The sequence below is a fragment of the Halyomorpha halys genome, unplaced genomic scaffold, assembly GCF_000696795.3.
Source record: "Halyomorpha halys isolate HHAL.00 unplaced genomic scaffold, Hhal_1.1 Scaffold801.1, whole genome shotgun sequence".
Taxonomy (NCBI): Eukaryota; Metazoa; Arthropoda; class Insecta; order Hemiptera; family Pentatomidae; genus Halyomorpha; species Halyomorpha halys.
In genome coordinates this window covers 455,658-474,245 of record NW_027107017.1, presented here as the reverse complement: position 1 = coordinate 474,245, position 18,588 = coordinate 455,658, and the positions used below count along the sequence as shown (strand labels likewise).

Below are 18,588 nucleotides of genomic sequence, written 5' to 3'. Positions count from 1 at the left end.
AATAAATAATTATAGTATTTGTTTTTATTATATTAATTTGTAAAATTTTATAAAGGCCTTTTGGCATATGTTATAAATTTGTTCTTTGAAAACCATCCTTAATGGGATGAATGTGGAAACTTGAATAAAGTAACATTAGAACTGGACTTTATAATTATTATTCTTAAATTTAAAACCTAAAATGAATCCTCCAATATTAGTAATTTGCAGAGAAAGCTACAAGAACTAACTTTCATTTTAGATAATTTTATAGAACCTTTCTTGGAGGGATGTTATAAAAAAAAAAAAAAAAAAGTAAAGAAATAATTTTAACTTTTATTATTCCAAAATATCACAAATCGTAATAAGTTTTATTATCACATTTATTTATATTTATTTTGTTATATCTATTTTAGATACTTTCTGATTAAAATACAGATTTTGAATTTTTCAATTAAAAGTATTTATTTTAAACAATATATTTCAGTCCACACTAGTTGATACCTCTGAAACTACACGAATCCGTTATTTCTTAGATCTTCTAATTGAAAAGAGGAAAGCTATAATGTTAATTGCGCCTGCAGGAGCTGGAAAATCTGTGGTCATGTATGAAAAATTAAATTCATTGACTGAAGATTATGCTATAACCAATATTCCTTTCAATTTCTATACAACATCTGGTGAGTTTTTATTTATTTTTGTTAATTTAAGAGAAAAAATTTGTGTATATTACATTTTTTAAATTTTTATTTATCATTAATTAATAACTGTTTGAGTATAAAATGGATTTACTTTTTTAATAATAGAATAGATGTACATGTTATAAATAAAATGTTTCAGAAATATTGCAGAAAATTTTAGAAAAGCCATTAGAAAAGAAAGCTGGTAGGAATTATGGACCACAGGGAAACAAAACGATGATATATTTTATTGATGATCTTAATATGCCAGAGGTATGTCCTTCAAATGCTATCAATTGAAGAATACTTTTTGTTTATAATGGAGGTGTAGTTGATTGTTGATGTAATGATGGTCTTGGTTGGAGGTATGTTCACAATCAAAGTACACATTGATGAATAATTGAACCATGAGCTGAAATAAGATATATTACAATTTTTTATTGCATTATTGTTTATTGTACAGTTACTTAAACAATAGTGTAGTTAGTGAGTCAATATTAAAAGTTCTGAAAAAATGTGATCGACTATATGGTATCTTTTTTATTTGTGTACTTGTAGGTCGATCTTTATGGAACTGTTCAGCCGCATACCCTAATCCGCCAGTACATGGATTACCATCATTGGTATGACAGGCAGAAACTTACATTGAAAGATATTCACAATGTGATGTTTATGAGCTGTATGAACCCAAAAGCAGGCAGTTTTACTATTAATAGTCGACTCCAAAGGCACTTTATGACATTTGCACTCAGGTATTTGTTTATTACATAATTTTATTGTTCTATCTGTATCAATATCTATCTACCTTAATAATAAAATTAAAAAGTGCTATTTAAAAATTCCAGGAATAGCATTTCAAAGTCATTTAATTTATATCAACAATTTAACTTCTTTATAAGAAGATGGTCAGGGTTGCAGTAAAAAAAAGAACAAATAGTTTAAAACTATTTTAATCTCCGACGTTTCGCCCCACTTTGCAGGGCTTCATCAGGGCTAAAAAGATACAAAAAAAAATGAGGATATTACAACAATAAGTTACAATAAGGTAATTTAAGCTAGGATAAATATTATATAAAAATAAAGTGATAATAAATTACATATAAATAAAAGGAAGGAAGACATAAATAGTATCAGTATAAAATAAACTTAAATAAACAATGATAAGAATAAAAAATAAGTAACAATGGCAAGAGTACAAATTTTTAAAAATACGTAAAATATACAGTTAAAAAAGTACAGAAGACGTACGTAAAACAAAAACCATGACGGAAAAAAAAAAAGAAGTAAAGAGTAAAGATTAAATAAATGTCTTGAAAGAATAAATATAAGTAAAAATAATAATAATATATAATATAAATAATTATTAATATTATATAATACATAATATAGTTATGTAATTTATTATCACTTTATTTTTACATAATATTTATCCTAGCTTAAATTACCTTATTGTATCTTATTGTTGTATTATTCTCAGTTTTTTTTTTTTGTATCTTTTTAGCCCTGATGAAGCCCTGCAAAGTGGGGCAAAACGTCGGACATTAAAATAGTTTTAAACTATTTGTTCTTTTTTTTACCGCAATCCTGACCATCTTCTTATATTTAAATTTTTACAGTCAACTATATATACAAATAAATTTAATTTCTTCTATATATCAATAGCTTTTCTATCATAAATAGAAGTGCTACTCAGATTCAAGTGTGGTAAGTTTTTTTTCCATTTGATTTCCCCACTAGTGTTGGACCAATCTCACTTGAGTTTCATTTTTACATATGTGGCCATGACAGATAATAAAAATGACTAATCTATTTCTAGTGCTAAGTCTGACAGCAGAGTTGGGCAAAAATTAGTAGCATAAAACTATAGCTGAAATTATCATAGGTATAATGTTTATTTATTAACAGATAAAGATTATATCCACAACAATTTTAGCTATATTTTTATTGCAACCAATTTTTGCCTAACTCTGACAGTATGTATGGCACAAGTTTTTTTCCAAAAATTGCTTAACAAAGATTTCAGTGAAGGAAAGTGCATTGTTGGAATGGACAAATCAGTTTTTTATTCATAGTATTGTACATTTACGCTGTGACTCTGTGTGATTGCCCTTCACTGGTTTAGAAACTGTGGAAGTTTGACGATTTGAGTCAAATTTATTGGAGACATTCTCATGGATGTTAAAAATCAATATAAACTTTGCATTACCTGCAGACATGGTTGGCTTCTTTTGAATATGGAAAGTTTTTTGGCATCCATTGTCAAGCCTTAGGGATATTCTTGTTTGCGATTCTCGTTATTTTGTGTTCATCAAACAAGAAACATTGGCATTTCCCATTAGCCACGCTAGAGATGGTGTGTCATCTTATTCTTTCAGTAATCCTGGCAACTGGATTGATGCAGTAGAGAGTTAGATAAAAATCATCCAGTTGTATAAATATACTTCATTAAAATTTTGACTACAAATCTAGTTATTTTTTTCTAGTTCGATAAATTTTCAACTAACTAATACCCAACCTTGATGCAATAAGGTCTTCCTGATTGCTGGTCACAGCCCCTTTAAAGTATTTTAGAACCCCAAATGTCCATAATTTGTTTAAAAAATAATTTATCATGCTCGGATTAGTTTAAAAAAATTTTAATATTGATAAGTGTATTTTAATGCTTAATGATAAAATATAGAAGCTTTTTGACCCAAATATTGCAATTCATTTGTCAAGCAGAAGATTTTAGAACTTAATGCAGATACATTTGCTGGTCATAGTCACTAGAAATATTGCATCTGTCTTTTTAGGTGAGGGTGTACCAATTTTTTATTTTAAAACTTGGTGGTATGGTACACAAAACTTGTAAAATTTGCAATTAGATTTCCAGATAGATTCCGAATAAATTTTTGTCATTTTCACTCTGCATTAAGATAATTTCACTTTGCTCAGTGAGATAAAAAGTTTGCAACAGTTTCTTTTTTTTTTTCTTGTCTAGTTTTATATTATTATATTTATTTTTTATGATAAGGGACATTGGACAGGCTCATTCTAATCTCTAAAAATCCAATCTCTTACAACCAGTTATCCATTTTCACTTGATGCCTCTCGCAACCATTTTATTTTTTTCTTGTTAGTTTTGTCTTGAACAATATCAGTTTTACAATTTTCATTCCTATCTTAACAAATTATTTCTGAAATGTCTCAATCTGGTTCAGCTTCTGAGGGAATGTAATCAGGATCTTGAAGAAAATTATTATGCTGTTGTTGGGACAGAGAGGTATGAAATTCATTTAGGAAAAATATCTTAAATAAAAAATATATATAAATTTTACAATTTTTGTAAATAAAAAAAATTCTGTTACATCTGTTTTCTATACTTTAAATTAGATTGTAGTTTAGCCTGTAAGCTTGTAAGCAGATATAAAAGGATTATTTTAGTTAATTGGTTGATTGTCAAGTTTGACAGCTAAAATTATTTAGTGAGACCCCAAGAATGTTTTGAAACAATTTGAGTTTAAAATGTTTTATCAAAACTGTTTATTCAGTCCAATTGTAGGGGAGTAAGTTTTTTGACTGAATGGCCCAACCAATTTTAAATTTGATGGCTCAAATTTACTCAGTAATATCCCTTGGTTCTTTTGAAACGATATGAGTTCAAAATTTAAAAAAAAAATTGCAACCTATATATTGGTCTGTCTTCTATACAAAGGTTTAATGTTCATAGTCATCAACTGTAACAATAATCCACCAATGTGTTAAAGTAGAGATGTAAATATATTTTGTCCATTTGGATAGATTGAGGTTAATATAGGATTATTTCCGTTCCAATGGATTTTTTATTAACTTATTTTTATTTTAACATTTATTTTTTCTACAATAAGATATAAAAATGTATTGGTTAATCATTTAAAAAGAATGACTTACTTAACTTTTAGCAGTGAGTAAAGGTGTTGCCTTTAATATAAACTAACCAAATGAAACTGTTGATTTAGGCTGGTACTTAAGTACATAGACAGTTAGAAGGTTTTAGTATTACGGAATAATAGAGTCAAACAGTTAGGAGGATTTTAAAAATATTCTTGTGAGTTTCCAAAGCACTTTTTTTCTTCTTTTTTTTGTTTCTTTTACTCTTAAAACTGCTTACAGATAATAAATGCATCCAACTCAGAGAATGATTCAAAACATTACTTAAAAAAAAAAATGTAGTCAGGAGGTTTTGGAATTTAGGTTACGATATATTTAATATAATTGTGGAATTTTTTTATTCATTAAACACTTTTTTTTAACTAGAATAAGTTTATTGCTCAATTGTCTTATTGCAGTAGCTGAAATGTCAATTACATTAATTTATGCTTTATCGTATTATTGTTTTATATAAGTAATGTAGTATTTTTACTAACCCTATACTTTTAATCTTCCCTAACACCATAAGCTTTTGGTCTAACTTCTGAAAAATTAATTTTACAAAATTATAAAATTTTTATAAATGAAAATATCATTGATATTAAAAGTACGCTGTGAGTACTGTGTTAGGTGTTAAATCATATTTCTTCTATAAACACCTTGTTTTTGCAAAAACATAAGTAATTTTGATTTTTTTATTTCTAAAAATTGATTACTAAGCTCCTATTAATCTTCTGTTAATTATAATAAAATGTAAAATAAATTAATCATTGTTATTTAGTTTTCCTGAAGAAGCAGCCTTAACTCACATATATACCTCTATATTAAATCAGCATATGGGAAGTTCTTTGAATAAGTTTTCAGTCGCAGTCCTCAAATCAGTTGATATGATAGTGAAGCTTGCTCTAGTATTTCATTTGAAGATTGCAGCCACGTTCCTTCCAACTGCTATTAAATTTCATTACATTTTCAATTTAAGAGATTTGAGCAATGTCTTTCAAGTAAGTAAAGCTTTCCTTTTCTTTTCTTTTTTTTTTAAATTTCCATTACAATCTTTTTGATTTTTTTATTAAATATATAGGCAACTATCCTGACGACTGCAGAATGCATAGGCAATCCTGGAGCTTTTGTAAGACTTTGGATGCACGAGACATTGAGAGTGTACCATGATAAATTAGTTGATCACGCTGATCAAGATACATTTTGCAAATTGTTGTTGGAAATAGTTAGAAAAAATGTTACAGTATGTAATAAATTAGCTATTCAATACATAATAACTTAAGTTTATAATGATTTATTAAGGTAAAAAGTTTGGATCGCTAATAATTGAAATATACATACATTTTTAAAGATTGTTTTGTATCTAATAAAAAACTTCTTTTGCAGAACATTTTATTTATTTATTTTTGGTGCTACGGTCCTGCAAGATCTTGAGTCTCTCTTATAATTTGGTTTGTACATTTTCGGGAGAACTAGTATTTGGAGAAGAGGCAGTGATGAACTAAATCAATAATTTTGATAAATTAGTGAGCTCATGTTTGCTCAAGCTGAACAAAAGATCAACGTTGTCAGCCAATACTTGTTCCCGGGCCTTATCCTCTACAGACTACTAATATCTGCAGGAGTATCTAGGACATCATCAGACTCCCTGCTAACACCTTGGTGGCAATGTTGTATGCACCCAGGTGATATCGAGGACTGGGTCTGATCCGCTGCCCCACTGGGCTGAGGGCACTGGGGGAGCTCCTCTGCAACATTGGTCCATTCCCCAGCGGCTGTCGAATGTTCTGGATGCCCTATATTCCAGTCTATATTTAATTACGAACATGTGCCGAAAGACTGGGTGTGGATGAGGGCTACTGAAGTGTGAGAGCTCTATGGCAGTCGTTGCGTGAGAATACTTTTGAAGAATGAACAAGCCAATTGCAGGTGGCAGAGTATTGTTGTTCACCATTTCGAAGAGACCCCAAAAGCTAATAGATATGAGTGTGAGAAGGAGATACTCTCGGGGTCAGAACGGGTGAACGCCCTGAAACTAAATATCAACTATTCACCCCTGCAGTGGACAGCAAGGAGAAGTTGAGTCCTTCTGTCGTAAATGCGGCAGGGAGTCTGAAACACCAGCACATGTGCTGGGAAAATGTACCAAAAACTCCTCCTTATAACATGCCGACACCACAGGGTCAAAGAAGAATTGATGAAATTCCTGGGGAAAAAGACTTCACCTGCTTTGATGAGGTTTATTGTGTTGACACCAATATTGAGCCGTAAGATACGCTGATATTGTGGCATTCTCTTGAACTGAACACCTGGTTCTGGTCTTGAATCCAACAGTGAGATTTGAGAATAATGACCTCAATCAGGTGGGTGGAGTGGAAAGGGAAAAGAAGGAAATATATGAAAAATGCATCCCTTTCCATAAAGAAAAATTCTGCAAGACCTTTGGAGAGAGAGTTCTCCGTGAGAGGCCTCTGGTTTGGATCTTGCGGAACAATACCAGATAAAACAAGGAGCTTCTTAGAAGACCTAGGTGTTAGCATCAGGACTATAGCAATCTTGTGGGAAAATATTATTTTGGACTCTCTAGGTATCATATATCATCACCTGCATGAGAAGTAGCTCGGAGATTATTCATTTCTTTTTTTTTTTTTTAGTTTTTGGACCTGTCGATTTTTGTGTCAAATTATTTATTTTCTTAACTTATTTATTCATTAAATTAATGAATAAATGAGTTATTATTTATTCAAATTATTATTTAACTTATCTATTCACTGAAGTATTTCTTTTAACTAACTTTTTTTTTTCTAAATCTAAATATTTATTTTTTAAAAATTTATTTGTTTCTTTTTATAAACTGATTTACTGCGGTGATTATTATGTTTTTGGTTTGAGTTTACATTGCTGTCTAATGATAAATTTGGGAGGTCTGAGAGAGTGAAATAGGGATAGTAAAATTGTCAAATAGAATAAAATTGTTAAATTAAAAAAATAAAATAAAATGTTTGTATTTAGCGTGTAGGCGAGTATTGATTGTATAAAGAAAAGGTAGGGAAAAAAAATTGTTATTATATCATGTTAATATATGTATTGTATGTATGTCGGATTATGGATTGATAGGTATACTGTGTATTTTAGCAACCTTATGTATTTGGGTACCATGGCTAAATAAAGCATTTCTCTCTCCTATCCCGGGCAAGCATCATCCTTCTTCTTCAAGATTTCCTCCTCCTCGTCCAACCATCTCAAGTATGGTTGGAATAGACTTTTGGGAACTGATTCCCTGGTCTGACATGCCAAATGACCGAGCCATCTAATCGGGCTCCCTATAACAATTGAGACAAAATTCAGTTCTTCGTACATCATACTTAATCAACTCCTCATTAGTATGGTCTTCATTCTCTTTATTCACACACTGGGCTATAGATCTCTTACATTTCTCCTTTGTCATCAGCTTTCTTTATGAAGCCTTAGATATCACCCAGGTCTCAGAATCATAGATGACAACAGGTTTTATGATTTTATTATAAACCATAATCTTGATCCTGTGAAACAGGGCTCTATAATTCAAATTTTTTCGCATGGCAAAGTACCATCTATTCCCAGCAGCATAATTACTTACTTTCTTTTTTGAACATAGTTATTTAAAAAAAAAAGATAACTAGCTGCTACCCTAAGATCAATAAAAAACAAAATGAAGCAAGTAAAACTAAATAATAGAAATTATTTATCGTTATATTACCTACCTTATATTGTTCTATATTCATTTATTGATGGAAGATTGCCCTTGTATAATAATTCTTTTTGCCAAGCAGCATATTTTCTTTAAATGGAATTTGACATGCAAATTTGTTTCCTTACTGTGCAAATACAATGTGATTTGTAGTTTCCTTATATTTTGCTTATATCAAGGTTTTCCATCAAAATAATATTTAGAAAACATCTCAGAAGGTATTCTTTCCTCTTGTCCTTGAAGGGTTTGCAATTGTTCCGTTGTTTAACTTAAAGCTTTAGTATAAATATGTGTAATCATAATTTAGTATGTTTACAGGATTGCTTCAATTCTGTTCTGCAATTTTCTGCATTCATTGTCAATACAGAATGCAATGTCTTAACAATATCTGCTCTGTTTTTTTTCTCCTGGTGTATGGTTGGGAATCCTAACATAGCTTCTGCAAATGCTGGTACAACCCTCTTTTTATTTTTCCAAGTCTATGTCCCAGAAGGAAAACAGAATAACTTTTCTCTACTTACCCTTACAGAATTATCAGGATTATAATTTTTTGTTTTATTTTATTAATTGATCCAAATGTGTGAATTTATATTTATATATTTTTGTTATTGGTATTTATCTTTTGTTTTGGAAAATTAATAACTATTGATTATTATTATTATTATTATTTAAAGGAATTGTGGATTTATACTTATTCATTTACTTTCTGTTATGTATTAAAACCTCACTCATTTATTTCTTTATTTTTTATTGCTCATTCAGGATAATAATTATGATTCTGAGGTAAGAAAAGAATGTTAAGTGTCAATAATGCATGAATAGAAGTCTGCTTAAACATTTTCCATTGAGATAGTTAGTAATGAAAAGCAAGCATGCTGAACTAATAAATATTTAGCAACTGTGTGCAAATTTTTCCTAAATGTTAAAATGATAATTTTGTGAAGATGAGGTTTTTTCTTTTTTAACTTTGAACCAAATCTTCACTCAACTACTGATAAAATTGTGAAATTAACTATTGGGTTGGAGGTGTGGTCAGTAATGATACACAAATAAGTAACAAATAACTAATGAGAAATGAATAATTACGAAATGAAAGATCAGAAAATTGTAGATTTCAAATCTACAGTTTTCTGACCTCCGTGGTAGCCTTACTTATTTGACTTCTCAAACAAACAATATTAGCAAGTAAGTTGGTCCTTGTACGACAAGTCACAATCTCACAAGAGGAGATCATAACACAAAAAAAGGCCATCCTTCCCGCCGGACCCGCCCCACTAAGACCCCCGGGGAGCCTATAGTTCTATATCACTTTCGAAATACTTGCTTAAAACGGGAAGAGGAGACTTTAAGGTAGTTTAACTAATTAATATTTAAAAAGCACCTGAAATTGAAAATCGGCTTGAAAGTATAGTTGAGCTAAATAAGTGACGAGAAAATGAAAAATGACCTGTAGACTATAGGTACCGGTAGAATATTACAAAAGAAAAATTAGCATAGAAAAGGAGGAAGGTCAGTAATACAATAAAGAATTGTAAAAAAAAAAAAATTAAATTAAATAAATAAACATTATGGATGTTTTAATAAATTAACTATTTGGGGATAGGATAGGGATAGGTTGTGTTTGTCAGTTTTGTGGTTAAGAAAGTGTAGAGGAGATCAAGAAATAGAAGAGAATTGATATCAGATTCTACAGTAATGTGTAAGCAAGTATAATAGGGGTTGAAGGTAAATAGAATATCGGTTATTTTCATGGCCCTGTGAAATCCTCTAGCCTTTGACCCTAACATTTTTCTCAATGATCTTCTTAATTCTATAATCCCCCTTTTCTCTAATGACGTCACCTTTATAAAAAAAAATGTTGAAGACCTCTTGATCCTAAATCCTAATGAATTTACTGATATCCTATGTTATACAGATCATTTTCCTTACATCCCTTCTCTTTCTGATAACATCTATAAATACTTATGTTCCTCTATCCCCAACGTCCGACTTTCCTTCAGATCCCACAATAAACTTGTGGTTGCGGAGAATATGGTACGATTTTTATTATTGTGAAAAAGTTTATCAATGATTTTGGGGGGAAATTATTGCTTAAATTATCTGGGGAATTATCTGCATGTTGATACACAGTGAGTTGGTATCCTGGAATTAGAAATCGGAGAGAGCAATGAATAAGATTTTTCTCTGCATTGAGTTTATGATGGTAAGGTTGTTGGAAGTGCCAAGTCCACCTGAGTAAGTCAGTTTTGTGTTGTTAGGGTGTCATTGTGGTTTCTAATGATGAGGTCAAGAAATGGAAGAGAATTGTTGATTTCAGATTCTAGAGTAAAACTTAAGCAAGGATGGTACGGTTAAAGGCAAATAGGATATTGGTTATTTTACTCCTGATACTAAATACTATTTATATTTAAATTTTTTTTTTTATGACTTCTTATTGTATTGTATTACTGACTTCCCGTCTTTTCTATGTTTATTTTTCCTTTTATAATATTCTACTGTCACCTATCGTATATAGGTCATTTTTAATTTTCTCATCTTTCTCATCACTTATTAAGCTCAACTATACTTTCTCTTTAAATCTACAATTTTCTGAACTTTCATTTCATAGTTATTTATTTCTCATTAGTTATTTTATAATTTATTCCACAAACCTTGGTTTCATTTTTTTCTACCTTATTTATTTAATCTAATCAGTGTTTCATATTCAGTTATATGTGCAGTCAACTGTTTTCACTTAGCTTAACATATTTTTTGGCATTATGATTTATGTTGTATGTACTCATTATTTACATTTTCTCCTGCACCTTTCATTGTGTTTATTTACATAAGCACTGTATGAGTTTTTTTTTATCATTTATACTGTTTAATTCTTACCTCTACAATATTATATTTAATCTTCTATTAGTATCATCTACTACCTATTTATATAGTTATATATGTTTCCAAGTTTGTTATTATTTCCTTTTTCTTTTTGCTGAATCAAGGTTGTTATCTTACTTTTGTCTTCCAGCTCTGATGAAGCTCTAAAGTTCAAGTCGAAACGTCAGCAAAAATAAATAAATTTTACTTATTTGTTTATCATTATTGACCACACCCCTGATAATGTTCTCCTCAAGTATATTCACTTCAGCTTTAAAGTATATGCTTGGTTCAGGCACTAGGTAGCAAAAATCTCATCTTTGTAATAATGTTACTTGATCACTTTTACATTCAACTCGACAATTTGATATATTCTTCACAACTTGCTTCATTATCTTTATCATATGAGGTGTGTAGCTTCAAAACCAGCTCCACCCACAGTTTTGCGAAATGCTTTTTTTTTATCAAGTTCTCAATATATTACATCATACTCCCAAGCAGTAAGAAGCAGAAATAGGTCCTTCTTGAAAATTGTATTCAAAATTTTGTGTTTGTTGCAAAACCAGCTCCATTGAAGCTTCCTTCTCTGGTCACTAGGGTTATTGTGATATTTTATTGTAATCATGGAAGGTTTCACTGGCATAGTGCAGTGCAGCATCTATTGTTTTTTTTGTCAATTTGTTTTAATTTTTTTTTTCATATTTTCACCTTTTACAATGGAAAAGTATCCAGATTTGGAGATTGATCATCCGAGGAAAAAAATGCGAAAAACAGCGCGTCAATAATAAGGAGAATGAAAACACGTTTATCTAAGTTCCTGAACAATAATTATTCCTTTATTGTTTTGTGCAATGGGTTTTTTTAATTAATTTTATCTTTTATTCAAATTCAGGTTTTTCATTTTTCAATGAATTGGTTTTGAGTTGACCTGGTTTTTTCTACTTTTACCTTATGTTCATTTTTTCTCCTTAAATTTGACCAAGGAAAAAATTGGTGTTTTTTTTTAATTATTAAAGCTATAATTTTTTCCATTAATATTATTCAGTGTACTGCATAGGAAATGGGGGTTAATCACCCAGTTTCATTTAAAACCAGCTCCGTCCAAAATTTAAATTCTCAGAAAGCTAAAATTACTGAAGTAGTGAAACTAATGTGAAATAATCATGGACATTCTTTCTTTCAAATTACAAAAATTTCTCAAAACTGATCAGCATGTCAATGGTAAGTTTTTTCACTTTCCTGAAAATTTTCTAAATTTGGATGGAGCTGGTTTTGAAATTACACACTTCATATGATTATTTCGTTCTGTATGATTAGTACCTTTCCATCTATAATTTTTAGTGACTTTTATTTGACAAATCATTGTATCTTTTCCAGATTATTTGTTATATTTAATGAGACATTTTGTTAAATCAATTAAAAGTTATTTTTTAAAAAATTACCAATTTTTACTAAAACTAAGGTTTTATTTTTGTTTAATTTCAATTTAGTGTTACTTGGTTGCTGATGGAATATATCTGTGCGAGGAATAAAATTATGTTTTTTTGCAAATTATAGCAAGAAAATTATTGTCCAAATTAGTTAGTCTTGTGTGTTATATTTAATATTAGAATACTAAACCATAATGTTGGTACCTTATTACTAAACCTTCGTCATTTCAACTATCAGAACAGAAATACCATTTTTTTTTTTTAATTTACTTGGTTGAGATGTCACCTGTAAAGATTGTGTAGAAGATGGGACTGAGGATAATACCTTGAACACTAGAGGAGTGAGAGTAGAGATGAATAGGAACTATTGTGATTTACTTTGAATAATCTATCAGTCAGAAAGGAATGGAAAGTGAGAAAGTATGTAGGGGGTAGGAATTTGCAGAGTTTGTGCTTCCTTAGGTCCCAGATCCCAGACTTGATCAAAAGCCTGTTCTCTCGTGACTCCCGTGCAGTATATTCCGTAAAAGACGAGATAACGTCCACGACACAATGATATGGCTGGGTAGTAGAGTGAGATGTTTGAAATCCAAACTGGTGATCTGGAATTATATGAGAAATATCAATTTAGAGAGAATTATAGCAAAAAATAAAAACAAATAATGATCAAATTAACATGTTTTCTGTTTGAATATTATAATATATGTATATAATCCTTCCCTGCCCCACTAAGACCCCCGGGGAAACAGGAAGAGGAGACTTTAACATAGAGTAATATTTAAAAAGCGCCTGAAACTGAAAAACGGCATGAAACCCCCCATTCCTACCCTCCATGGTAGCCTTACTTATCTGACTTCTCTAGAAGACTATATTAGCAAGGTTGGTTCTTGTATGACATGTCACAATCTCACAAGAGGAGATCATAACACAAAAAAAAAATGGCCATTCTTCACTGGCGGACCCCGTGGAGTGACAGTCCTATATTACATTTGAAATACTTGCTTAAAAACGGAAGAGGGGACTTTAAGATAGTTTAACTAAGTAAAATTTAAAAAGCACCTGAAATTGAAAAATGGCTTGAAAGTATAGTTGAGCTAAATAAGTGATGAGAAAATAAAAAATGACCTGTAGACTATAGGTGCAGGTAGAATATTAAAAAAGAAAAATTAGCATTGAAAAGGCTGAAGGTCAGTAATACAATAAGGAATTGTAAAAAAAAAAATTATAATTAATGAAATAAACATCATGGATGTTTTAATAAATTGATTACTTGGGGATAGGATAGGGATAGGTTGTGTTTGTCATTAACAGAACGAGATTCTATTTGTATATAAATACTTTTAGAGAGGAGTCGTTAGTAATTGTTAGCGACCCGTGGACCTGCCCGAACAAGACCCCTGGGGAGCGACGGTCCTATTTCACTTTTGAAATACTTGCTTAAAAGGGAAATAGGAGACTTTAAGATAGTTTAACCGAGTAATATTTAAAAAGTGCCTGAAATTGAAAATGGCATAAAACCCTCCACTCCCACCCTCTATGGTAGCCTTACTTATCTGACTTCTCAAACAGACAGTATTAGCAAGTAGGTTGGTCCTTGTACAATATGTCACAATCTCAAATTGAGGAGATCATAACACAAAAAAAAAGTCACACTTCCAGACCAGAACGCCCCACTAAGACCCTGTGGAGTGACGATCCTATATTACTTTTGAAAAACTTGCTTAAAAAGGGAAGAGGAGACTTTAAGACAGCTAAATCAAAGAATACTTAAAAAGTGCCTAAAATTGAAAAATGGTGGCTGTTTCCAAATGTTAAAAAAAAAATAATTTTTCATTCTGAGGGTCCATATCATTCAAACTATCTACAATACTAAAAGACCTTATAGGTGAATTAGTGTTTCTTAATTTGTTTTTCTGTAAACTGATCTACTACTATGACTATTATGTCCTTGGTTTGATTTTGCATTGCTATCAAATGATAAATTCCTTTAATTTGTTTTACCCATCAAACGTGGGTAGCGGACCACTGAAGAGGGTCTGAAAGAGTGAATTAGGGAGAGTAAAATTGTCAAATGGAATGAAATTGTTAAATAAAAAAAACTTAAAATATTTCTATTAAAAACAGTTTCAGGAAGTAAAATATAGGGTAGCTAGCTGGTCAAAAACAACATAGAAACTATTGCAGATGAATGTATAATTGTGAAAAAATAAATAAATTATAATAATCTACTTGGATTAATAAACCTTTGTTCTCTACTAAGAGTTGAGTTGAACCTTCTAACAGTACCTGTTCAAGTTTTACCTAAAATTGTTCTGTATAGTTTGTAGAACTGATGAAGGTTTAGTATTCTGAGGTTAATTTAGGATATTAGCCTTTTTTAAAGATATAATATTGAATTTAGGATATTGGAGAACACGAATATATGGTAGATCCTCTTTTATTCACTCACTTTGTTGACGGACTTGGTGACCCTAAATACTTACAGATGCCCTCATGGGTGAGACTAAACAAGACACTGGTTGATGCTATGGGTCAATATAATGAATTAGTGGCCAGTATGAACTTGGTTTTGTTCGAAGATGCCATGGCACATGTTTGCAGGTAAATTGAATCTATAATACCATTAGGAAAAGACACAAATATTTTGTTTTTTTATTATTTTTAATTATGATGGTATCATGAGTTTTTATACTTCTCAGCTTTGTATTATCATTTAATTTATTTACTGAGTAAGCTAGTTATAAAAAAAAGTATATGTTCTGAATATGGGTTAAAAAAATAAAACTTCTTATACAGAAATTTATTTCGCAATTCAGAATTTTAAATGGTTCAGCTATGTTTTATTAGTACACATTTTTATTGTTAAGTTGTAGGTTTTCACCAACACTACTGATTCCCAACTTTGTAGCTATATATGCAGTTAAAACTTGAGCTTGGAGATAACATACTTTTCTATACTCTCGTTTATGGCCATTTCTATTAAAAATATTGCATAGCCTTTAGGTGTAGTATTTGTTCTGAAAAAATTCAAGTTAGTAGTTTCTGAAATTAGGAAAGGGAAATTGATCTTATGAATTCAATTTTTTTAATGATTTGACAGTAGAAGCATTTCTTCATATTTTAGTTATTATGGATTCCAAAATTTCTCATTTTTTTCAAAGGACGAACAAACCTCATAAAATATCATATATGTTATTATTATTTATGTCGATGTTTTTATTTTTAGATTCTAAAATGAAATAAATCCTTCAATTTTGATGATATATAAATGGATTTTGGGTGAGGTATTTGATGACTCTTTAATTACTATAAATGAGAGTATTAAAAATTAGATGCTATTTGTAAAATTCAAGCTTTTGCTGTGCTTCAGCTGCACTTGTTACTTTAAAGATAACAATCAGCAGTGATTGATTAAAATATAGAGGTAGACCTACAATTTCTTCCTTTTGCATTTTCAATGGGGCATGAGATTTTAGCCAATTGATATGGGTGATTCTCAAAAAAATGCCTAACATGGAGGTGCTGGAGTATTTCATCATATAGCATTTGTCTTATCGATATTTTTTTGTTTTTATTGTATTCTTATCTCTATTTATAATATTCATTAAAAAATAATTAATTTCCTTGAATTAAATTTATTTTTTGTTGTCTCAAATCACTCAGATATCATTTAAATGATGTGTTACAATATCCTAAAATTTACTCTTAAATTACTCTTCTGTGAACTCAGGCTATATTCTTTGTATGATAAAATCTTTTTAAAATAAAAGTTTATAGTACACTGTTTTCAGAAATGAATTTATAATTATTTTAAATGAAGCTCGTAAAATAATAACTTATCCAATGTTTGTTACTGAAAAATTTCTCATTAATATTGAATTTTTCTTCTAAACTCTTGAGAACTATATTTTCTGGTTTATTCATGTTCAGTTTTTTTTTCTCCTCTACCATTAATGTGAATGCTAATAATATAATATTATAGTTTTTAATATAATAACATAATAATTATCTTATTGTTAGCATTTTTGTTATTTTATGATCATTTTTATTTTATTGTTTATTATCATTAATATTTTAATATTATTTAAAAATGTATGCATTTGCTTATATTACGTATAAACGATATATATCTGGTCTATTATGTGTATATATATATACTCTTATGAATACAAGAACATTTGTTTTTTAAATGTGTTCAATCATATCGAACCCAGTTGAATATGTTTTATTGTGTATGTTGCAAACATGTTGAGAAGATATTGCCATTCCTGTATACTCAGAAATATTACAAAACAATGGTGCACTATATATAGTTTTAAAGTGTCAAAGCAGAGAACTAAACAGTATGCTTTACTGTGTAGAGAATTGGAGTAGCCAGTTAAGAAGGGCATGACTGGGGATCCTGCGGTTTGGTCGTATTTGTCTGCTTTCAGAATTATTTGGAATTCTGTCTTAGTTTGATGGCTTAGATATTTTTCCGATCATGGGATTTCGACTCCAAAAAAGTGATTGTATTTATTCTGTGTTACATTATACTGATATTACAGTACTGTTCTGTATGATCTCTGAAAAATGATGAAATTTGGGACACATGAAAAATTGGGAAATTTTTTTGAATGGTTCATTCATCGGAATTTAGCCCTCAAAAATGAAGATTTTTTTTTAGAATCACCCGTATTAGGCACTATATATACAACCTGTGAATGTGAATGGAGATGTAAGTTGATTTAAATAGCATATTATTTGTTCATCATGCACTAATACCTACCAGTGTATCAATCTTTAAATTATTGTTCCAAATTTATGTAACTGTTTTGTATTTACACTTATAGGATCAATCGTGTTATGGAAATGCCAAGAGGTAATGCATTACTTGTTGGAATCGGTGGCAGTGGAAAACAATCTTTATCAAGGTTATCAGCTTTTATATCTGGTCTCGAAGCATTCCAGGTACAGCTAAAGAAGGGCTATGGAATTGCGGATTTGAAGGTGATTTTTTAAATTCACTTTTATCTTAATATTATAATTCTGTGGTAAGTATTCAAGAATTTCTCATTAATTAATAGAGAACTTCAAATTCCTTTTTATAATTTATTAATCTATAAATTTCACTTAAACTATAAAAATCTTAAAAAAAGAAAAGCACAATACATTAGAAATTGTAAAGATACAATATTGAAGTTTGTACCTATGTGTATGACTGTATTTTGAATAGATTATCATGTAAATTTATAAATTTTTTATCAATTTTTTAATAATTAATTATTCATTAATTGCTATTTAGTGTTTAATTTATAATTCATATGGTATGGTACAATTAATTGAGCTGTACTACATCCAGTTTTAATTTTGGTAAGTGTGTAGTAATATTTGTATTTTTTAGGCTGATTTAGCTGGATTATATTTAAAAGCTGGATTAAAAAATATGGGAATTATGTTTTTAATGACTGATAGTCAAGTAGCTGAAGAACGGTTTCTTGTCCAAATCAATGACATGTTGGCTTCTGGTGAAATACCTGAGTTATTTGCTGATGATGAAATTGAAAATGTTATTCAAGCTATAACACCTGAGGTATTTGTATTTACAGTGTATTGATAATACATATATTTTTTCGAGAAAAGAAAAAACTAATTTTAACCAGCGAGAACTCACTGTGTGAGATTTTCTCTCATGCTTTGAAATATTTTTCTTTAAGCTCAAAACATTAAAAAAAAGGGGAATACATCTGCACAGCAATATTTAAGGTTGGTGTTAAGTAACAACAGTTCTCACTGTATACTTCTACAATAAAGTTTTCTTGCTAGTAACTACATTATTTGAGGCTGTTGTAAGTGTGTGAGATAAGGTGTAACCTTTGCAACCGCACGAGTGGAGCGGTGCTGGTCTGATTTCATTCCGGGTGGGTTGTCTTTTATTTTGCTGTGGTCCCATGGAATGAAAACTTGATCTTCCTACTTTTGTTAGAGTAGGTTGGTTATTTGTAGGATTACTCTGTACCCTTCTCCTCCCCCCCCCCCCCCC

The 18,588-nt window shown here is 30.0% G+C and overlaps 1 protein-coding gene across 1 annotated transcript in view; it reads left to right on the top strand.

The window, feature by feature from the left end:
• Positions 1-18,588, top strand: part of LOC106686257 (dynein beta chain, ciliary) — a gene marked incomplete in the record, with an annotated part of 143,984 nt that overhangs the window by 97,018 nt on the left and 28,378 nt on the right. The window contains 8 exon segments of the mRNA XM_067045368.1: positions 467-659; positions 820-932; positions 1,218-1,411; positions 5,329-5,548; positions 5,629-5,790; positions 14,968-15,167; positions 17,399-17,555; positions 17,950-18,138. Of these exon segments, the coding sequence (XP_066901469.1) occupies positions 467-659; positions 820-932; positions 1,218-1,411; positions 5,329-5,548; positions 5,629-5,790; positions 14,968-15,167; positions 17,399-17,555; positions 17,950-18,138 (1,428 nt within the window).